Genomic DNA, 23637 nt, shown 5'->3' on the forward strand with positions numbered 1-23637 from the left:
GGTTACTCTGTGAACTGAATTTGAGAAGAACTTTTCCTAGAAATGATCAGTTGGCATAATTTTAATTCGTTGGCGTGGAGATGACCCCATATCAAGGAGTGACAGAGAGCAGGAAAATGCTATTCTAAAGGAGAAAGAAAACTACATAAATTATGGTGAGTAGTTGCAATTAGAATGGAAATGGAGACTCATTCAATTAATTTCTCTCTGAGTTTTAATTAGGCTTTCCAGTAGATGAAGCTAGGTATTTCACCAGGAGATTCATCTTTTCCTGTTAGCAGCTCTAACATAAATTAAGGCCTGAATGCATCTTGTTAGATTTTATTAAATCAAGATATACTGGGTCCTTTCATTCTGATCTAATCTACATATATCTGTTAAGCTCATTTTAGTTAACTTTTTAATTAATGTTCTGTCAGACATCTTTTAACAAAGTCATTAAAGGTACTGGCTTTTTTGGAACCAAAATAGCATTAAATGAATAGCAAAGAAACTACTAAAACTGCTAAGACTTTCCTGCCTTAAGGACTTAGTGAGACTTTTGTTGCTGCCCCTCTGAGTGATAACTTCTAGTGGGAAACTTCACTGAAAGCACTGAAAGGAATTTTTCTCTAGTTCAGATTACTCTATCCCTTCCATTCACTCCAAAATATAATCAGTCTCCTGTGACAGTTGTGCCTGAATGAATGGCGATCTTCTCAGAAAAGGTTTTGATAGGAAGAGGGGGTATCTGGTACTCATTCAAGCTATTCTCTTGCAATGAAACCCTTTGTTTTCATTGCTTTTTGGGATCACATTTTTAGTCATAAAAGTCCATATCATGCATAGTGATTTAGCAGTTCATACTGATATCTGATCTTGACTTCTTGCTGCCAGAGCTAGGAAAAAGGCAGTGGCAGATGCAGCTTTCAATAGTGTCCAGCTCTGCAGGTGATGGTTCCTACACACTGACTTCCACCAATCTTCTGTGTGGGCACGGTCATTGCTAAACGTTGTTATAGCACCATTCTAATTGGTATTTCTGCACATTTTTTCTTCTTTGCATCTGCAGAAGAAATTTGGAATAGCAGCACCAGTCCCGATGGTGTGCACATGTGGCCTGTTATTTGTTGTTACCGTTCTGACAGTATCATCCCAAGCACATGTGAGAGAGTAATGGAGGGAAGTTCATGAATCTTCTCACCTGCAATAGAATATTGTGTCCTAAAACTTCAGTGCAGGAGTGAGCAGTGTCTTACAGTAGGACTATGAGTGTAGTCTTAGTCTTACGCTAAGAGCTAAGGGTCCAGTTTCCCTTCAATTCCAACAGCCATGACCAGTCCATCAAGGGCTGAATACCTTCCAGCCCTGTCCTTCATGACGGTTTTCAAATGCAGCTAATGCCATGCTCTTAGTTAACAGACAGCTCTGTTAACTCTCATTAAACCCTTAATTTTTCAGAGCAGCTGCATTTCCTCTTACTCTGATTTATTTCTTCTTGATACATTAACTCCAGCTCCTAAATTTTCACTTTTATATTCCTGATCTTTGGCCAAAAAAAAATCCTGCGGCAGTAGCTTCCTTTTCCCTTTCCAGGAAAAGGGTGTGCTCCCTCAATTTGGTTTGATTGGATGAAGTTAGCTGAATGCATCGATCTCACTTATTTACAAAGGTGGGGAACTTTGGGGGAGGATTTTTGCCTTTATCTGATTGGGACACTGCAATCCAGCCAGACATCGCTCTCCAGGCTGCTGTGTGTGAATGTAAGGCTGCTTCACTGCGGCTGCTTTCAGGCGAGGAACAATCTGAGGAGGAAACATGCTAAGATACACAGTGCATGTCCGAGGAGAATGGCTGGCAGTGCCATGCCCATACGGCACGAACACAGTTGGATGGCTGGGAAAGGAGGCTGTGAGGAGGTACATGAAGAACAAACCTGATAACGGTGGATTTACCTCAGTGGAAGAAGTGAAGTTTTTTGTTCGGAGGTGCAAAGGTCTCGGCTTGCTGGATCTTGATGATACAGTGGAGGATGCCCTGGAGGACAACGAGTTTGTTGAAGTTGGTAAGCGAAACCTTAGGTGATGTGTGACAGAACGATTGCGTTGCTGCCTGAGTCGGCAGCTGCGCTCTAATTCATCTAAAGTTGTATCCGAGGCAGTGTCAAAGATTTGTATGGAAAAACAACCAAATGCAACCTTTGTTAGTAAGAACTATTTAAGGTTTAGAAGTTATGGGATGCTGTGTACAATCATCTGTGTCAGATGTCACATACTGTTGATGATCGGGGTATGGAGCATGTCCAGGCATTGGACTGTCCTGTTTTCATCTTTGAAGCACATAAAATAAACTACATGAATGCTAATTATTGTCATGGAGGCATACAAACATGTTTGGTGCTGACAACTGCAAGTTATATTACTTAAGGTTATGTACTGTAATTAATAACATATTCATCTATATGTAGAATATGATTAGATTCTGTTCCTATTCACTTTGCATCTATCTCTTCTAGTTATAGAAGGAGATATAATGTCTCCAGACTTCATACCATCTCAGCCAGAAGGAGTTCATTTGTATCCTTTTTTTGAATCTTCTTTGAATATTTTATATTTCCAGATACACAGTTTTCTAGATTTCCACATTCTTGAAGTGTTCCTTCATTCTAAACACATTTTGCCAACTCCAATCAGACACTACTGCATGTGACAACCCTTTTGCCCTTCATTTTCCTTTACAGAACTTTCAGATATAGCAAATATCGAGAACCAGAACAGGTAGGAACGGCCAATGATTGCCCAGCTCAGTAATGATCTGCTTATCAGAGCTTGTTGAGAGTTCAACCACTGCAGTATTCGTGACATTGGTGCCTGTCAGTTCTGCTGGGCCTAGAAACATGTATTATAGTTTCCTTATTATATTTTTATTATGATGTTCTTGTCTTACGGATGAGAGTATGCACGAGCTTCTCATCATTGCTGAGCTCTGCCTGTTTGTTTTGTTCTGTAACTCTGATTATTAATGTTATGTGTATGTGTATCACAAACTAAAAGGTTTCTCGGTGTAGTATATCTCTTTAGATGGCAACAGCTTAACAACACAGGACTTGGTCAACTTAGGAAAAGGACTCTACAAGATAAAGGTAAGACTTCTGAACAAATGTGGCTATAAATTACATGTTTATCTTCCTACAATAAGAAATCACATGAGGATACATAAATTAATGTTCAAAATGCACATTTTCTAGCTCACTCCTGAAGCTGAAGCCAAAGTCAAGCAATCGCGAGAAGTGATTGAAAGGATTGTAAAGGAACAGACAGGTGAAGAGTCTCATCTCTATCGATTGTTTTTGTCAGTCACTTTGAAAACTTTCTCTCCATAACCAGAAATGTATGGTTCTTGCAGTTGTTTATGGAATCACCACAGGGTTTGGGAAGTTTGCCAGAACTGTCATTCCAAACAGCAAACTGATGTAAGTTACATATGCAGCTTTCTCCCTCCTTTCCTTTGGGGAAAGAAAGAAGGCAAAGCACTGCAGAGAAGCATGTTGCACACTGCATACTGCTTATTCATCTGTGGCTAGATGAGAGGGGGCTGCTTTGCTGTTTCTGTTTTGTACAAAACAGAAATTGCCTTTGAAAGAGCTTCTTGTGTAACTCTTTTATTTTCTGTAGGGAGCTTCAAATGAACTTGGTTCGTTCGCATTCTGCAGGTAATGGGAAATTGCTCAGTATTTTCCCTTTTTGTGCAGTTGATAGCAGGTCAATAACTGAGCCCACTGCTGTTTCAGGTGTGGGGAAACCTTTAACCCCAGAGAGGTCCCGCATGCTGCTAGGACTAAGGATCAATGTCCTAGCAAAAGGCTACAGTGGAATATCCCTAGAAACCCTCCAGCAAGTTATTGAAGCATTTAATGGTAAAAAGATGCTTACAGAAAGCTCACGAAAATCGTTTGTTGTTGTTATGTTTATGTTTTCTGTTTTCATGTTCTTGTATGCTTCATTTATTTTTAACCATTTTTTTAAAGGATGGGCTCAATGAGTCAAGCTGTGGGTGTTCTGTTGTTCTCTTGACTTGGTAGTTGTGAGGAACCAGGGCTCAGTCCTCTACAAGCTCATGGGTAGAGGCTTTATTGAAGAACTTGAGTGTGAGCAGAAATGTCAGGAAAGGTTAACGACTAAGCTGATCAGCTCTAGATTAAGCAGAAAGCTTCTCGCAGAAGCAGGAGCTGAATCTGGATAATGTAGATTCACTACATGTAGTAGATAATCACCAGATAATGCTGGTTCACACCGAGCTTTAATGCCTGCTGAGGCATTCTAATATGGTAGTTGTGACCAAAGAGCATCTCCTCTTCCTGTGCAGGACTTGTCTTTGGGATAAACAGGGACTCTTACTGAGAGGGCTCGGCACTGTACGAGTTCAACTTCCTTTTTTTAGCAAAACCTGTAGAATGGAAGATTGCTCTAATGCTGCGACACATCTGTGACAACAGAACCATGTTTATAAATGTGAGGCCTGAAGAATACAAGCTTTATACTGCTTAGCACTTCAAAAGAAAAGAAATAGGATGGTCTCTTCCATCCTTTTCCCTGGATTTCCTGGGCCTCTTCATTTCACATAATCATAGAATCATCAAGTTTGGAAAAGACCTCTAAGATCATCAGGTCCAACCGTGAGCACCACCATGTCCACTAAGCCATGTCTTGAGCAGAATCTTGGAATCATGAAGGCTGGAAAAGACCTTCAGGGTCCTTAAATTCACACATTCATTGTGATTGAGGCAGGGAAAAATGCTTTGGAGATGGTTTCTAGAAGTTACTCAATGTTTAGTGGGCTGAGAAATGAACTTAGAGCTTTGACTGGTGGTAAGGCTGTGATGGGGATCTGAGAAGAGTGACATTTTGATGGTGCCATGTGCATCTATAAAGATGCTCTCACCACTAGCCATGGTCCTCTCAATCCTAACAGAGCTGAATTCAAAAGGGAATCAATCTCTTTATAAACTGCAACTAGTCTGGGAGTAGGCAACAAATCTCTCTGCAAGAAGAGTAGTCCTATTTGTGCCACTGACCACAGCCATTAATTACAGAGTATAACTGTGACCACCTACTTTCTGGCTTCACTGTTTTCCAAGGAATAACTGCATCAAGGGGAAGCTCTAACAGGAGCTGTATTTGTTTTATTTCTAGCTTCCTGCCTGCCTTATATCCCTGAGAAGGGAACAGTTGGAGCCAGCGGAGACTTGGCCCCCCTCTCTCATCTTGCGTTGGGATTAGCAGGAGAGGGAAAGATGTGGTCCCCAAAGAGTGGCTGGGCTGATGCTAAATATGTAAGATTTAAGAGTGTTTGTATTTTGTGTACTGGTTTTAACTGGGACTAGGTTGTGTTTAGCAGCTCATCCTCTACCTTAAGGAGGGTGGATCCATGAGAATGGGACAACTGGCTTGTGTCCCCGGAGCAGAAATGAATGTGCAGCATGTCCAAAGAAATACCATGTTATGTTATCACCATGTGAAATACTGCAGTGACATCATTTAGAGGTGGGCAGGATGTGATACCAGCTGTGAAGAGCTATCAGTACATCTTCAACTCCATAAACATCAACACTGTTCCAACAAACCCAAGGTCAATTCAAAACTGCAAGGAGTAACTGGAGATTTATTGAAAGCAGGAATTGATCAGTAACATTCCTAGTGCACTTATAATGGCTTTAAGCAGATACACAGATTTGCACATTCAATTTTAGAATGATTAACAAGGGTCACAGGGAAACTTTACAGTACCCTCCTTTAAAGCAAGATGCCTTACAATGGAATTTTTTTTAATGAATTAATTGTTATCCTATCACAGTACATCAGCAGATTGATCTGGTGTTGAACACCTCCAAAATTAGGTTCTCTTATATCTTCCATGGTAATTTGCTCTTTCAAACACATCAGTCCTATCTGTAAATATTTGAACATCAGATTTATTTGTAGATTGATAACTGTATCATCACAGTAGGCTGTAGAAGTAGTAAGATAGGGAGGAACGAGACCAGCATGTCCTGGACCTCCCATTTTCTGAAGTAAGAGACACCTCAATTCACTCTTTCATGTACCTATGTCAGGCAGAGCTATCATCACAAGGTGTTTCCAGCCTTCTCTCCTATTACTCTTTCCCACCAGATAATACATAGTAGACGTTAATGGGCTGTGTCAACATCTCATAGTAGTGTTCCTACTGCCTTCTGTTAATGATATTGGGAAATGAAGTGCTAGTTTAGAAGCCCAAAAATGCTGTTCCTTATTTAGCTCAGAAGAAAAGTTTTTAGAAAGTCTAAATTTTTTGTAATATAAAGCTTTTTTTTCATCCTCCGCTTGGGGATTTTTTTTATTTTTTTATTTTTTGTATTAATGTACAGAAACAGCTAAGCTTTCAAAATTTGGGGTATTGGATTACTAAAATATATATATATACATAACTCTTTTCATTGAACTCCTTCACAGGTCCTTGAAGCCCATGGTCTGAAACCAATTACCTTGAAACCAAAAGAGGTAATAAAGGGTAATGTCAGCTGTTGAAAAGCAAGTTTAGTCAATCACTAGTTGCTTTATACTTGCAACTAAAGCCTGACATGAGCCAACAGTCATTTTAGATGACGCTTCAGAAAGGTATTTAAAGTCAGCCACGGGGAGGGATGCCAGAGGCTCCATTCACCAGCAGAGCTTATGGCAGCATTTCCATTGCAGCTCCCATGTGTGGGATTCAGTACAACCACAGCTAAACTGTGACTGTAAGGCTTCTGGCCAGCAGACAGATAAGTCCCATCCTGCCTCCTGCCCCCATTTCATTGCCAGTGATAGAATCCAGTCCTTTTGCAAGCAGTAACTGTAATGGGTCTGTATTTCCAATGCTCCTGACCAGCAGTGGAAGTTATTGCAGTAGCAATACCAATAGTTGTAACAGATGTATTCCTTGCAGCACCGCTGCAGATCTGTCCTGGTTGCCAGCCAGCAGTTCACTTTGTTGTCAAAACCTACAGGTCTTGTATTCACATCTGTCCTCATTTTACAGCCTAGGCTTTGTGATTTGTTACAAATGTGAATTTACTCATAGGTTTGTATTGCATCCTTAAAGAAGATGACTCCTACTAGTGGGTTATAGAATTCTGAAGGCTTTTGCTATGGATGACTTTAGAAAAATGCATAAATTCACTTTTAAAATATACCTTATGATGTTTAGTGTGCAGCCACTAGTAGTAACATGAGTGGATTATGCTGTACTTGATAAAGTACTGTCTCAAATGGGATTTACCTCTCCTTGTGTCACCGTACTTGACTTGAAATCAGTCCCAGATGTGGTGTTTAGATTGTCTGTGTGGTGACTGAAGAGGGACAGCCATCTTCCAAAAAACACTTCATCTCATCCCAGAAGAAGTCCTCTGAAGGTACCTCTCTGCCCTTTGACTGAAGCTAGAGTTCATGTGACAGACCTGAACCACACTGAAGGTGACTTCTAGGTGGTTAAAATCAAGTGAGATTAACCTCACTTGAAGTAACAAGTTTGCCTGGGAACACTGCAGATTTGAGGTGGAGTTCTCTGGTATGGGGCCTCAGAAGCCCCCAAGTTGTAAAATAACAAGAACAGTAGCAGCAGGAAGCCAAATCCAGTATCTCCTGCAGGCAGACAGAAGACTCTCATGGTTGTTTAAAACAAAACTGTACTTTCAGGGCACACAACAAATTTTTCAAAGCAGTTAAAATTTTTTATTCTGTTTCAACTCTCCATTTCCTTGTTATGACTATTTTTGCACACCCCATGATCCTGACTTCTTTGGTTTAATGACTTAAAAAATTAAAAAAAAAAAATCCAAAGCAATTGGAAAAGGCTTTTCACTTTAAGTTTGAAGTAACGTGAACTAAACCTCCTTCTTGAAACCACTGGAATTCCAAGGGCATCTATAATGACTTAGCGGGCTCATGAACACTGACAATTTGTGTAGCAAAGATACTTGGTCAAGCTGTTCTTATGATTTTCTTCAGGACAATCCAGGGAGCTCAGCAAAGGTCTTCAAATAACTTCTGTGAGAAAGAGAATCATCTTAGAGATGGGGAGTGATCGCAGCATGTGGACTTGGTTAACATCTGTTCTGTCTTTGAAGGGTCTGGCTCTCATCAATGGGACACAAATGATCACCTCGCTGGGCTGCGAAGCAGTTGAAAGAGCCAGCGCCATTGCTAGGCAAGCAGACATAGTGGCTGCCCTTACACTTGAAGTCCTGAAGGGTACAACTAAGGCCTTTGATACTGGTGGGTGCTGAGCTTTTCTCTGTTTGCTGGCAGACACTGGAGAGAGGCATAGCCAAACAGTCTCATTTGTTTTGCTAGACATCCATGCTGTGCGTCCACACCGAGGGCAGGCTGAAGTGGCATTTCGGTTCAGGTCCCTTCTGGATTCTGACCATCATCCTTCAGAAATAGCAGGTAAATAATGTCAGCCTTCACTGTGCCAGGTTGCATAGGCAGGCTGGGTCTTACAACTGTAGTACATTTGCTTTTGTGTGAGGAATATTTGGTTTTTATCCTCTTGTTCTTCCTAGAGAGCCACCGATTTTGTGACCGAGTTCAGGACGCTTACACAATGCGCTGCTGCCCTCAGGTAAAAATCGACTTTTATTTCGTTTCCTACCAGTAGAAAAAATATCAGAGTTCCCTCCTCAGAAAAATGGTCACCTGTGCATTTTGTCTGACTCTGCTAGAGGAAGAGATGTTATTTTTCTTCTCCCTTACTTCAGAGTTCCTATTAATAGTTGATGTGTAATTTGCTGATTCCCTGCACACAGCTGTGTTTGGATCTGAAAAAGACCCAGCACTGGAAGCAGAGGGAAGGTGCTGGTTTCCCCACGTGCAGCTGTTGTAGAGTATTTCTTTTGCGTTGATGCTAAGACCTTGAACTGGGGAAAGGTGTTTCTGGTAGGACACAGTGACAAAATGTTTGTGTATTTGTTGAGTCTCAAACATGCTGGATAAACTCAATGCCCCGAGTTTTAACATGTGCAAAATTATTAAATCAGTGGAATTACCAGCTGATTAGCTGGTTAATAAGACTTCTCATTTTCTGTGGGGGATTGTAAAATAATTTTCCCCTAATAACACTTACGCCACTGATGAAGTATCTTATCTTCCAGTTAGGATGAACAAACACAAACAACTGAAGAATGACTTATTTAGTGCTACTGCCATCATAACAGAAAACCAAGTCTTTCAGGTGTCTGGGGTGGGTAGTGTCCCACAGCAGCACTGATTTTAAGAGCAAATCCAAAATTATCTTTAAGTGTGGAGGTAGAGACTGGGACAGTGGGAAAGAGAGCACCTGCAACTGGGTCAGCACCACCACCAAGGTGAAATAAGTGCAGACACTCAGCACAGATACTATGTCTTTTCTTCCAGGTCCACGGAGTAGTAAATGATACAATTGCTTTTGTGAAGGACATCATGACAACTGAAATCAATAGTGCCACGGACAACCCTGTATCTTTACATGATTTTATTTCTTTGCACACTCTTGTCTGTCCTTTTTTATCTGTTGGTTTTTTCTTTGTTGTTTTTATTTTTTTGCTTGTTTGTTTGTTTGACTTTTTCCTAAGTAATTATTTGCATGTGAGGCAAAAAAGAAAGTCCTATAGACTTCAATCAGTAGCTATCACTAGCTGCCATCAGTGCATGCAAGTGTGTGTTGAGGCAAGGAAACCACTTGTGATTTCAGTTTAGTGCACATTAAAGATGTACAAGACAGTACTCTATATGCTTATGTTGAATATGTAGAATGATGGGGCTTAGCAATCAAATGGACTTGGATGGACGGTGGCTTGCCATATGAAACATCTGGTGGTGCAGCATCAGTGAGACCTGCAATCCAGGACAAGATTTGTGCTCCAGCAAGGAAGGCAGACAAAATGTGTGTGATCAGTAGGCCTCCTCGTGGTTCAGCAAGGCTCAGTCCTTTTCAGCACTATAAAGATGCTCTAACATCCCACTGTGAGCTGCCAAGCAGTGCTGCTTGTTACCTAATACTCTACCTGCCTCAGAGAGAATGCACCAAGCAGCTCTGCTAGGATCCAAATACATGTTTCTATACAACCCCAGTAATTCCACTCCCTAACTGAACACTTCTCTTCATCCAGTCCATTTGAAAAAACACGTCAAAACTGTGCACAGGTTTGGAGAACTGAGACTGGGTAATACAGTGTATCTGCAAATAAAAGCCTACTAGCAGAAATATTCCTTCAGATAAGGAAGATGGCATATCTGTCATGTAAGCTCCATTCATTTATGTTTGTGCCTTAATTTCTCTTTCAAGATGGTGTTTGCTGAAAGAGCAGAGACCATTTCTGGAGGAAATTTTCACGGTGAATACCCTGCAAAGGTAATTAAGCATATGGAGAAAAAAGACATCTTTGTTTCTGTTTAATTTTCCTGTCGTCTGATTGAATGAGGAGATCTTTTATAGGCTTTGGACTACTTGGCAATCGGCGTGCACGAACTCGCTGCAATTAGTGAAAGAAGAATTGAGAGGCTCTGCAATCCCTCGCTCAGCGAACTGCCAGCATTTTTAGTCACCGAAGGAGGTCTGAACTCCGGCTTCATGATTGCTCACTGCACAGCAGCTGCCCTGGGTGAGTGCTTAAGCAATATCAACAGAGCAAACCAAAGACCAGTTTATATTGAAGCAGTTGTAATTTCACAGTTGTCAAGGGATCTGCTCCTGTTTTCCTTCTCTTTTCCACATGCTTTGAGCTGGCTGGGTGTGACGTCTGAGCATTCGGTGCAGCTGCAATTATTTCAGCTCGGGGTTTTTTTGTTCTCCACTGCTCCATGAGAGCACTTACTGCTCTGAGGTGGACTTTGGGAGTGCTTGCATCTTGATGGGCTTGGCAGAGAGCACTCTGATGTTGCCAACCCATGAGCTCCAGCTGAAATTAGTGAGTTATGCAACCAGCAGCCTGCACATTGGCTCAAACAGGGCTGTAAAACTCACAATAAATGCTGCAGGTAACACATACAACTGTCCGAGCCACTCTGCATAACCCAGAGCCTCTGCCTGAATAGGGCTGGTCTCTAAATGGGAGAACCTTTATGCCTAGATTCTCACAGGGACACCACTTGTCTCAAAGCCAGGCTGAATTACTTGGTGTCTCCAACCAATGGCCAGGTGTTTACAGCAGTATCAAACTACAGCTTGGAGAGATTGGATTTCCCAGGGCAGAGTGTTGGAGGAACATGCCAAAAATAAGCACTAGTACATTTTTCCTCTAGTACTCATGACTAAAGCAACAACAAACATGCTGGCCTGTGGGACATTACAGTTCACAGGAGTCCACATGAAGACAAACATGCTGTAAGCAGATGGTAAATTGCAAGTGGGGAATGCAAACAACCAGGAATAGAGGTCACTGGAGTAGATAAATACCTTGCAGAAAACTAGTCAGTGACCTACACCCGAAGACTGGTATTGGTGGCCTTTTTCAAAAGCAATGGCAGTTTGCAAGGTGTTCCTTACAAAGTACTCAGCCATAACATTGATGCATTCTCTGAAAAGAAGTGAAGGTTGGACTCTCCTACAGACTGTGGTAGTGGATGGGCCCTTTTTGCCAGGCTGGCCAATGCTTTGGTGTCATTATGTGTTCTGCCCTATATTTCCTCATGGGGTTTTTGCAGTTTCGGAGAACAAAGCCTTGTGCCACCCCTCCTCTGTGGATTCTCTGTCCACCAGTGCTGCTACGGAGGACCACGTGTCCATGGGAGGATGGTCTGCGAGAAAAGCACTGAGAGTCATTGAGCATGTGGAACAAGGTAACGTTAAAATGCTGATTTCCAGATAGACCTTGTGCACATAACCAGATCAAGATATTAGTGCCATTCTATTCAGATGTTGTTCAGGGAAAAAAAAGAAAAAAGAAAAAAGAAAAAAGAAAAAAGAAAAAAAAAAAAAAAGGCTTAATTCATTAGAAGTAACTTTTAAAATGTTTTATTAAGTATATACTTTCACAAACAGTTGGATCTTTATACAGAGATGAGGTAAACCAGGGCTGTGTTTCTTATGAAAGAAAACTGCTAATAGAGGCTTCTCAGCAAAACTTTCCTCCCTTGGTTGGAACAACAGCTTGCTCTCTTGCTTTTTTGTTCTTTTATTTATTCATTTGGCAGAGGATGTGCTTGGATAGAGTTGTAACTCTTAGTGGAAGTACACAGTAATACACAGCACACAAACACTGCACTCATTTGCCCATACGTGTGAGTGCTCTGGGCTGTGCAGATCACAGCAGCTACACCAAACACCACGGAGAGACTGGTGAAGGAAGCCTCGCCTCGAGCTGTGCCTGCTGAATGTCTCTCCCGCTGCTGTGATTTCTAGTTCTGGCCATAGAGCTGCTCGCCGCCTGCCAGGGCATTGAATTCTTACGCCCCCTGAAGACGACCACCCCATTGGAGAAGGTCTACGACCTCGTGCGCTCGGTGGTGAGGTAAGATCAGATAAATGCCTCAGGTGGGGGTCACCCACTGTTTCAGAGGTCCGCTGCTGGTGGTTAATGTTTGGCCAACTCATTGCAGGCCTTGGATGAAGGACCGTTTCATGGCCCCGGACATCGAAGCCGCTCAGAGGCTGCTGGTGGAGCAGAAGGCGAGTGCTGGCTTCTGGCAGGTCGGTGTGGCCTGGCCATAGGGGCAGCTGCAGCTCCGCTCAGGACGTGCCCCTCACTACGCTCACTGCTGGAGCCAGAGGCAGTGCTCCTGTGCCAGGGAAGGGGGGACTCTCTCTGGGCGCTGATCCCCATTCAAAGGGTCTGCATGAGCTCCCCAGCCGGGAGGCTCCTGGGCATGGTAAGGGGACAGGGGTGAGGGAACAGCAGCAGCCAAAGGTGCTAACCCAGGCCAAGTGTTTGCACAGCTGTGGGACTGTAGAATCTCTCTTATTTGTTTGTAAAACGTAACAAAACAATTCTGGAGACTAACCAAATGGAAGAAGATCCCAGTCTCTCCACTGTAAAGCTTTTGATCTGCAGCTGTCTTGCTGTCCTTAAAGACGAGAAAAAGGAAACTGTAGAACTCTCTCCTTTTCTGCCTTGAACAGCAGTCACCACCCCTTCCCTTTCACTTTGGCCATGTCAGCTGCCATTTGTTTCCTTGGCCCTCTCATGACCCAGTGATGTGGTAACAAATAGCAGTGATCCTCTCCCAGGTGTTATGCGCTGAGCGTTAACCTGGCCACAAGACATGATGCGACTTTTTCATCTCACATCCTTTCACCTTGTCCTCCCAGAGCTGTATCTTTCTCTATCCCCTCTCAACTCCATCCTCATGCTCTTCTCCAACCCTCACTCTGGCTGCACTGCTGTTTCTGCTGATCACCTACCTACCACCAATCCATGCAGGTCGGTAATTCTCACCTACATCCCACTAACTTTCCCACAGGTTTTCCTGAAGTTGTGTGCTGATATCTGACCAAGTATGAATTTTATTTATTTATTTATTTGCTTCTCACTCCCCTGTTTCACTCTCTGATTTCACAGGTGTGGGAGGTAGCTGAACCTTACATTGAAAAATATAGGAGAGAACACATCCCTGAATCCAGACCTGGTTCACCAACAGCCTTCTCCCTGGGATCGCTGGAAAGGAAAGCGCACAATGGCCACAACCACAGGCATCACAACGAACTCTAACAATTGCTCTCCTCAGATAAGAGCAGACCCAGGGCCTGGCCTGAGTGTGGCTGTTTCACCAAAATTCAATGTGGTTTCTTCAGATGGCCCAAAGGAACTGTTTGTCTCACTCGGGAGCACATAGCAGCAGTAAAGAAACGGCTGCCCTGTTCTTTCCCATGGGATAGACAGCTTGGTCATTATAGTATGGATCTCGTTAAACACCCTGAGCTTTCAAACACAAAACCTTCAGAGTCCTGCTGAAATCAGTGGATATTTTACTCAGTGCCTTCTGTATTTTTGTCAGCTCTTCGCTTGTATTCTCTGTATCTCTGCCAATGATACTGAACAGCTGAGACTTGTTATTCTCACTTCTTTTTCTTTCTTTTTTTTTCCTTTGGAAAACTGCTGCAGTACTCTCCATTCTGCCATGAGCAAAATTATCTCAGCGCTTAACCCTTTTCCCCTTTGTCCCTCCAGCACTGTGCACATCTTATGTAAAGCATACAGATTCTTGTATAACAAGCATTTTGGAGACAGGTGGTTCACAAATCAAAAGAGTTCTGTGCTGTGGTGATTACTGCTCCAGAACAAAAACATTGCATTTTGATGACGGACTACACTTCATGCTTTCCAAGCATTCCAAGACCTACAGTCTCACACCTGCAATAGATGCAGGAAGGTTCCACATACGGCTACAGCAATGTGTTTTCCTGTCATGATGAAAGGTGTTAAAAGCAAAGGCTTAGCTTAGAAATAAGCAGCCCAGTTGACAAAGAGACCTGCAAAAAGTACTGATGGTTTCTGGGAGAGCAGGAGGAGGAGTTGTGGGAGCAGTGAATGTGAACCAGCACTGGAGACCTGCACTTCCACTCCTTATTGGGCATCCAGTTGGCTGCTGGCTGCCCTGTTCCACTTTGAAACTTGTGTTGTAATGTGGTCTGTGTTACAGCATCGACCTCTGGCACAGGCTTTGTGTGTTTTGCAAGGAAAGAGTCAGGACTTAGGCTTCCCATCATAGCACAGTGACGACATTTAAGGGTCAGTTAAAAACCAGTGACCTCGGCAATACTGGCCTGAAGATCCCAGCCACAGGGGGTCCAATGTGGGCTGGAATCCTTCCAGGTCATCAGTTATGCTGCAAGGGGAAGCCGAATTACTGGTATGGGTCCACCCATATGTGTCTTTGGGGTCTGCAGTGGGAAGCATGCCCTGAGAATGGGACACACGCCCACTGGCAAGCCAGCAGGGAGACTTTGAACCTGGCCAGGAGAAAGCACAAATTGTGCAGGGTTGCAAGGTCCTGTCCTGCCCTACTGAGAGGTAGGTGACTTTTGGCCTGTCATTCCAAGTTACAAACATGAGTGTGGTGATCGGTCTACAGCTCAGCAATAAGCAGACCTGGGAATGAGGACAACACTATGGTGTGCGAGGTCCCTCCTCTGGCCTCTGTCTCTCCCCCATGTGCCAAATCTGTCTCCACCCTTCCAGCTACAGACTCTGCAACAAGCTTATCTCAAACTCCTGTTGAAGCTCTTCCATCTCACAGCCAGCCAGCTGTTAAATAAAACCAGCTGTGATGATGACCCCCTACAGTACACAAGTCTGGTTGTTATACAACAATCTGGTTGTTATAACATTTGCCTTCAGCCTCAAGATATGGCTGAATAACAGTTTCTCCAACACCAAAACCAGTGGCCCTACACAGTTCCCCAGTGGTTACTGCTATAACCTCAGATGTGGGAAATAGCACCCAAGCAGCATGAATACAAGGAAAACCAAATGTGAACAAAGACGTGGCTTACATTTTGTATGTTAATAACCCCATGGCTCAGGGAGATCAGAAGGGTGTGATAAAGCTCCTACCAGAACAAGACTACAGTCCCTCATTGAGGGTCTGCTTCACTAATAGCTCTGCCCACAGTCTAGGTCAGATGCTATTGTTGACAGCACATTTTTTGATGCAAAGCTCTTCATACTTATCAAGTATAGTTTAATGACTTTTTTTCTTAAGAAAGGTAAGTGCTTTTATTTCTATAGCCATCTTCCACTTGAAAAGCTGAAGAAGAGCTTCAGCCAGTGTGCACAGAGACCCTCCCTATCCAAGATTCTCTGCTTAGAACAATGTAAAGGTTAAACTCCAAAGCTGTGTTATCTTCTTTCTACATACCACCTCCCTAGAGGATGGTACAAGCTCACAAAAAGTGTAATAATTGAGAGAGGGGAGAGAGAGGGAGAGGAGAGAGCTTTGAAGAAAAAAAAAAAAAACAAGCTCTGAAGTTCCTAATTGGTCTTAGTGAGAGTTATTATACTTAACTGGTCATCACAAGCCAATACAGACTAATGAGTCTCATGTCACTTCAGATTCAGCCTAAAATAAATGAGCTCAGGTGGTGGTTTGTTGGAGCATCTATATGAGACTGCAGGTCATCTTTTAGATTTCAGTGTGGCTGGTATTTTCAGAGCCTGGCTGTACTCATCAGACCATAACCTCAATGCACTAACTGCCTATAGGAGTAATCTCTAAGGTTTAGTGGATCTTATTTCATTCCCTCTCCTACACTGCACTCAAACTTTCAGCAATGCAGTGAGTGCTGTACATTGCATTTTCCCTTCCTGTTTCTAATGCCTGCTATGAGATCCTAAATGTGGCAGGATGCTCCAGTTCAGCTGCTAAGAGATACCTTGTTGGACCCCACTGATTTTCTGCAGAAGTCTGCAGAAACCAAGAGACTTGACTTCTCAGAAAGGTAAGACACTGTGCTTCCTACCAGGTCAGTGGTTCCTGATTTCTGCTCAGTTCAACACTCAGCAGACCTGGGAGCTATGAAAGTTTCTTCAAGGTGGTGTGGTCTCCCAGTACTGCCAAAGCCATTCCAAACATGCATGCCTGAGACCCCGGCCCTCGGCTACAGGTTACATAACATCGCACTTCCATGTCTTACCTGGACCCAAACTTCTTTCTTCATTCAGAAGTCATTGGTTTTGTGGTTTTATTTATTTATCTCAAATTTTACAGATTGAAATATTCAGGAAACTGTCTTAATTCAAATAGATCTCATTGATGATTTGGGGTTTTTTTTTGCTTGATAAAGTTCATTTGAATAAAATGGGTGGTAAGATAAGTAGTGAAACAATTTACTAGTAAATACAAATCTGATTTGTCTGTCGCTTTGAAATAATCCATGTAAATGATTGTCTTCTTTCAGTAACTGCTCATCATATCACAGCTGTCATTTTTATAGACAACTTTTCCTTTAATTATAACATAGTCGATCAATGTTTGATGTCCCCCAAACTGGTATATCAAGTGCTCCCACCTAAAAAGACAACGAGATGTTTAAGAATATCCATACTTGCACAAAAGCATGTCACACACCTAGTATTTCTGTCAGTTATAACAATTTGATTTAACCATGGGAAAGCTCTATGCCATGTTGATGACAATTCAGAATTCCATGTTTACATGTTGATCACTTGTTGCATGAATACAATAAGTCATGTACAAGTAGAGTACAGTAGAGCAGAATTCCTTCCACAAATAAACAAGTGTTATCTTCAAATAATTTGTAATTAGGCATATGTTACTTGTAATATTAACCCTAAAAGTCTTAGGCCTTATCCTCCACTGGAATTAAAGGAAATGAAAGTGGATATAAAATGTTATCAGTGTCCCCTTTTATAGATGAAAGTAACTTCTGAAGCCCAAGGAATACATTAACTATCCACTCTCCATGACACAGTGAAAACCTAAGTCCCTTATGTTAAATCACATTACAAACAACAATAGAAAACATACCTTGATGAATTTATAATAACAAGATCCCCCTGCTTGCCAATCTCTATGGAACCATGTGTGTCTGATTTTCCCAGAGCGTAAGCTGCATTAATGGTGGCAGCTGCTAGGGCTTCATTCATTGACATCTTCATGTTTACACAAGCCAGATGCATCACCATAGGCTAATGGGAAAATTAAGAAGAAAATGGGAGTTACCAATATGCAAATAAAACTGTTTATGTCTCAAATCCCAAAGCACTGTCCTCCCACCTCAAGCAACAAATGGAGTTGTGCTGCACAATGTGCATCTTGCCAATTCCAACATGAGAAATGTGAAATCGGGAACTTGCAAGCTTGTTTTCTAAGACTCTTTGCATTTGAAAAATCAAACCCCTTCAAATTTCAAGAACTTCTGGCAAATAGTACCACCCCACATAAACAGGCAGGACCAAAAGTCTAAGCTGGGCATGCAGCTCTCTTTGTGGACACGAAGAATGTTTTAGGCATGTAAGATCTATACACAAGCTGTACTAGCAGAAAATTGTGTTATTTCATGCTCTTGTAAGTATTAGGGATCACTTACCATTGAAAAACAGTATGCGTTAGGATTAAAATCACTGCCAAGAGCAACAATAACTCCTTCATCTAACATTTTTCTGGCTTGAGGTTGCTTCAGTCTAGTGGGAAAAACACGCTTGTCAGTACCATTCACTTAGTTATTACATGATGAATTACAAAAGTGAAAGTCATCACTCAGTTTGGCTAAATTAATGCATTCAGTTACATCAATCCATTTGGAAACAAGAGGCCAAATTCTCCTCTTGGCTACAAATCATCCTATGGATAACACAAATGAAACTGTGGTCCACTGTTTCTGCAGTAACAGCACGTGACAAAAGACACTGTCAAGCACCACGCTGCAGGCCAATGAAATGCTGTTTATCCAGGCCTCAGCCACTTCAGGATTTACATGGTGAAAATCTTCATTTCTCAAAGAAGTAATTTTCTGATCTGTATAGCTTTGAAGACAGGCTTGCCAACACGAGCAGTGGTATAACCAGTGCAATAGTCTGTCTCATCCCAGTTCTGCTGGTAATTCAGAACTGGAACTTGAGGCTGTGAATTTCATTTGTATATGTTGGATTTCTCTCACTTAGCAATGCTAATGCAAACAATTGCTATGGTGAGCTGCTTCATAAAAGCCATTCTCCCATTGATATCTATATACATATCTCACTGGGGTGGTGTAACTTCAAGGTAGCACAGCAATTCAGCTTCATCAATCTGACCTCCAAATATTCACTTACATTATGAATGTCACCTGGCAGTTAGAAAGTACCTTGACCAACTGAGTAACCACTACCCAATGTTGCCTCATTTTTAAGGATGTGTACCAGAAGTAAGAAATGAAGAGGTTTGTTCGGCTCTTTGTGATGGTCTTCACTGATCCATCCTGCTCATCAATGGATAGATACAAGCTTACACTTGGTATTACCAGAGGCCAGAACCAGGACTGTGGGGTTTTTTGATTCCTCCAATCTAGTGGCCTTACCTTAGCATGTAGGCAGTGGTTGGCAGAAGGACAGCTGCACACTTAGCTTTTGCCATTGCTGCAATTCCTTCATCACTAACTTCTTCTAGGTGGCTGATAGCTTGGGCTCCTAGCTCAGCTCCAAGCTGAGAGAATAGTCAACATTACTCACTGTTAAGAGTTAATTCAGTTGTCATCAAGCAACTGGAATAGACAATTCATTATTAATGTGAAATTTACTAATAGAAAGATCATAAAGAATGCCTGAAAGAACCAATGAAATGCAGACAAGATACTTTCTAATTTGCTGCATGAAAAGCTAATCACAGCTCATTAAGATATTAAGTACAGACTGGCAGTACGCCTTCAGTGGCATTTCTAACAGATGAACTTGCAAACTATGGGACTGCTATGAATAAAATCATTACTAACTCCTGCCCACAAAGTAAGCAGAAGAAATAGAGTGATAGGTCTGACACTGGCTGCTGAACAAATAATGTGTCTGCTTCTTTCTGTAGGGAAGCAGCAAAAAGGCTTTATATAATGAAAAAAAAAGATTTTAAAATCTTTTTTTAAAAAAGACAAGAATATTTATCCCACAGCAAAGAAGAATTCTTTAAATGATGGCAAAACATTGAATCAGACAGACTGTCTTTAAAAAATAACCTTGATCCTACACTAGACTAAACCCGTGCTCTCAGTGTGCTTACTGTACAACTTGCTAGGGCTAGACATACTCTAAAAGAAAAAGCATTTTCCAAGTAGTACATAAACTGTGCTTTTGTCATCTTTGTGTTCATATATATCCACTGGTTTCCCCATCCATATCGCATGTGGAAGATGAGCAAAGTCAATATTTGATTAGGCAGTGCATGTTAGTCACAGAAGTCAATATTTCTCTCCACGTCCTTAACTCCAAAATTGCACAACGGCTGCACTTTCCTACTACCTATGAATGATGGACTTTGCAAAATCTTAGGAAAAAAACTGGCTGTGAAAATTGAAATTAACTCACAGATTCAAGTATCAGAAAAGCAAAGCAAAACCAAAAAGTGGCTTCACTGTATGTTAAGACAGAAGTACCTCTGCAGATTTCATCGGATGGAGTTCATCACCATGGAAGTTAATCTGTAAACCTGTATCTTTTCCAGCTTGAAGAATTCTCCTGGTAGAATCCAGATCAAACACTCCCTTCTCACAGAACACATCTATATTGTTAACATGTATTTCACCACTTTGTTGGAGTTCTTTCAGTTTAGGGAGCTGGTTATTAATAATGTCATCTGTGGCCTCAGTAGCAGTTTTCCCTCTAAGGGAAAGAAAATGTTACAGAGCCTTAAAAAAAACAACTTTGAAGCTTGGCAGACATTCAAACCATAAATGCAACTGCTAAATTATTTAGAAAATAATGCAAATACAAATCATTCAACCTTCAAATTAAAAAATAAAAGCACTGTAACTTACGTAGATCCAAACATGACTTACTTTCCATTTAAAGAATATTAAGATAATATTACAATTTGTTTTTATAAGGCTGATTTCTTTGGATGCTAAACAAGACACGGGACATTTACGAACCAAAATTTCAGCTTTCCTATCCATATAGTCTGATCTACTTATATTGTATCCTAACATATAACTATTTAAAATATGTAAATAATTATTTAAATTTTAAAATGATATTCATGCAGTATTTTTATGCAAATATCAAAGCTCAAAGGGTATGTGTAGCACAAATCATTATCTCCTCCTCTGATGATATCATTCAGAGTAATGACTAGGTAACCATTTCTAAATCAGACAGAGCTCCTGAGATTAGATCTGCCAATGTCAGAATCATTTATGAACCCTCAATTACACAAAGATAACCCAGGAGAGTAAATGCCTCTGAAAGAATTAACAACCCCAAAATTAAAGTTAGTATTCTGCAATTTTAAGATCTAAAGATAAGTGACATACTGCAGCTAAATATCGGTGACATCTCTATCCTCATTTCAGGCACTGTAAAATCATGACGAGCTTCTATGTGGGTGAGCTTTCAGTTTTACAGTGGCAGTAAATTCAAGAACTCACATTCTATTCTGATTTATGAACACAGTTGCACAGTCACAAAGCACAGTAAAACCTGGCACACTGCCCTTCCTTTGTTCACCTCTTACTGAAACAGTCTGGGTTGCTTGAGCTCACGTCAAGCCTTCTCCCTCTTTTAATTTAGGCTCAGCAGTCTTTGGAGTAATTTGAATGTAAAGATTGGAACCAGAGCCAAGACAAAACAGAGGGAAATATTAAGTCTTGATCTCACATTCTGGGGAACAAACTCATAATCTTATTTGCACCTGAATCCTTAAAAAGAGCACTTTCCAGCCCCAAATCCATGGGGAACATACTCCCTTGAGATCCTGCAGTGTTACTAAGGCTGAAGGAAATAAAGATCTGAAAAAGTGAGCTCACCAATTCACGATGCTTCCCTCAGTATGTAACTCTCCCAAACATTCATGAGCCAGCAGAGGGCCTGTGCTCTGAACACTCAGGTCTCAGATTAGGGAAGAGCTGCAAAATTCCTCCTGGTCAGAATAAACGCCTGAGGCAGAATCTAAGTTTGATGGGTCATAGAAAATCCAAGTAAAATATTCTGGACATGACCACATGAATGAAAAAAAGGGGATTTAAGAAGACCCAAACTGGGTAACACAGATGTATAGCTTTGAATATACTCTGTTATATTTTAGGAGGGTTAGTCAGAAGTTGTTTTTCTCAAAATAACAGCCAAATTTCAATGCAAAACAGTAACAAAAATAGCAAGAAAAAATAAGTTATATTACTTTGGCACAGAATGAGCTCCACAGTAAGTTGAAGAAATGCCAATATCCATGGACTGCCTAGCACGTTCAATCACTCTCAGCATTTTGAGTTCTGTTTCTAAGTTCAAGCCATATCCGCTCTTGCACTCAACCAAAGTAGATCCTGCTCTGCACATGCGTTCAAGTCGGTGTTTGAAAGTAGTGAACAGCTCTTCTGTGGCCTTCCGGGTGTGTTCCACGGTGAAATGTATTCCTCCTCCAGCCTGGTGGATTTCCATATAGGAAGCACCTGCAAGCTTGGGGAAAAAAAGGGGAACAAAAACACCCACCACACACATAAAATTAGCCATTAAATGTGAATTTTCTATCCCAGAGATTCTGGAAAGTGCCCTGAGGTCTCTTTGCAGCGATAGACAGAAAGAGGAAAAACAAATCCCCATTAATTCACCCTCCCTCCTCTTCTATCTGTCCCCTCCACCTGAGCAAAGAAATGATGTAAAAAGCTGCATTAAAAATTCCTTTGAAGATTTATTTCCCTCTGAACCTAAGGGGAAAACCTACTTCTTAAAGACTCTTCTACGTGGAAAAACAAGAAGGAAAAAAAAGACTTTAAGATGAAAATGGTAACAGAAACTGACACTCCTGGCACAAGGAGTGCCAGGAGTCAAGGCACAAAGACTCAGGCTGGCTGCAAAAGCTACATTCACAGTGCTCTCACAGCCTACAGTCCTCAGACATCACTCCTCCTCCCTTTATTAGATTGCCTGACAGAAATTATACCATTTTCTACAGAAGAAATGTCACCGGAAAGAAGAAAGGGTCATGCATTCAGTTTTTAAAAAAGGGGGGGGGGGGGGGGGTGGAAGTAGGGGGGGGGAGGGAAGGTAAACCCCAGCTCTGTGATTGCACGCTATTACCTTCATTGCAAACTCATGCACCCTATCACCAGCCCACACAGGATGTGTATGCGCATCCACCAGGCCTAAAGGAAACACAGCATACATACACTCCTGTTATTTAGCTGTGTGACGGAGCTGTGGGAGCACGCAAACAAGTTAAACAAAGCAGAAGCTCCCTACAAAGCCCCTCAGGCTTGCAGACCTCCTGTATGACAACAGTAAGGCATAACACACCCACCTGGCAATATGCACTTCCCAGTGCAGTCAATTTGACTTTCAAACGTTGCTCCTGCAAAGCGGCGGCGGATAGCATCTGCCGGGCCCACGGCTTTTATATAACCATCTCTGCAAACAGGAGGCAACACACAAAGGCCTGAGCATGATATCGAATTAAGCTTCGAGACGCTGGCAGAGCACCTGAGGCACGAGCTCTCCAACCCAGGGCAGGGTCTGTAGAATATCACCGATGCACCTCTAAGCCCAGACCTAAGCCCCAGCGCCGACCCAGGGACGCTCTGCTTCCTCCCGGCCCTCCTCCCAGCACTCACAGCCCCACTACCAGGCTGGCATCGTGCAGCACGTCCAGCCTCGCCATGCCCTCCCGCAGCAAGTACTGCTCGCCGTGGCCGCACACCAGCACCAGTTGCCGGGCATTTGCCAGCAGCAGCCGGTACTCGCCCGCCATAGCCGCAGACAGCACGATGCCCCCGCTGGCACAAATGGTGGTCGGAGAGGAGGGCAGCCTGCCGCTCAGCTCAAAGTCCCCCGGGGCGGGGCGTAAACCCTCCTGTCCAGCCGGGGCTGCCCTGGAGGTGGGCAGCAAAACCCCACAACGGAATGGAGAATTTCCGAATGGTGCGCTTAGCACGGCCGCGTCCCAGCCCCACGGGAACGTAATGCCTCGCGGTGCTCCAGGCACCCAGGCGGCGTTCCTTTACCGGGGCAGACACTGGTTGTCCAAATCA

At 42.4% G+C, this 23637-nt stretch overlaps 2 protein-coding genes across 2 annotated transcripts; one reads left to right on the plus strand and one right to left on the minus strand.

Moving 5' to 3' along the window:
- Positions 1–1676: 1676 nt before the first annotated feature.
- Positions 1677–13909, plus strand: HAL (histidine ammonia-lyase). Its single transcript, XM_052667377.1, has 20 exons — positions 1677–2044; positions 2495–2555; positions 2729–2756; positions 3047–3121; positions 3227–3299; positions 3385–3451; positions 3654–3691; positions 3770–3895; positions 5172–5311; positions 6471–6518; positions 8126–8273; positions 8352–8447; positions 8564–8622; positions 9414–9494; positions 10324–10389; positions 10474–10639; positions 11682–11816; positions 12379–12487; positions 12576–12645; positions 13535–13909. The coding sequence occupies exons 1-20, from the start codon at positions 1798–1800 to the stop codon at positions 13682–13684; spliced, it is 1983 nt and encodes a 660-aa protein (XP_052523337.1). The 5' UTR covers positions 1677–1797; the 3' UTR covers positions 13685–13909.
- A 2733-nt stretch (positions 13910–16642) lies between these two features.
- Positions 16643–23415, minus strand: AMDHD1 (amidohydrolase domain containing 1). The gene is made up of 9 exons (XM_052667399.1): positions 23221–23415; positions 22911–23017; positions 22691–22755; positions 21795–22069; positions 20056–20281; positions 18994–19118; positions 18025–18118; positions 17463–17623; positions 16643–16983 (listed from the first exon to the last, which is right to left on the minus strand). The coding sequence occupies exons 1-9, from the start codon at positions 23355–23357 to the stop codon at positions 16869–16871; spliced, it is 1305 nt and encodes a 434-aa protein (XP_052523359.1). The 5' UTR covers positions 23358–23415; the 3' UTR covers positions 16643–16868.
- Between the last annotated feature and the right edge of the window lie 222 nt (positions 23416–23637).

The sequence above is a fragment of the Tympanuchus pallidicinctus genome, unplaced genomic scaffold (assembly GCF_026119805.1).
Source record: "Tympanuchus pallidicinctus isolate F22 unplaced genomic scaffold, pur_lepc_1.0 scaffold8, whole genome shotgun sequence".
NCBI lineage: Eukaryota > Metazoa > Chordata > Aves > Galliformes > Phasianidae > Tympanuchus > Tympanuchus pallidicinctus.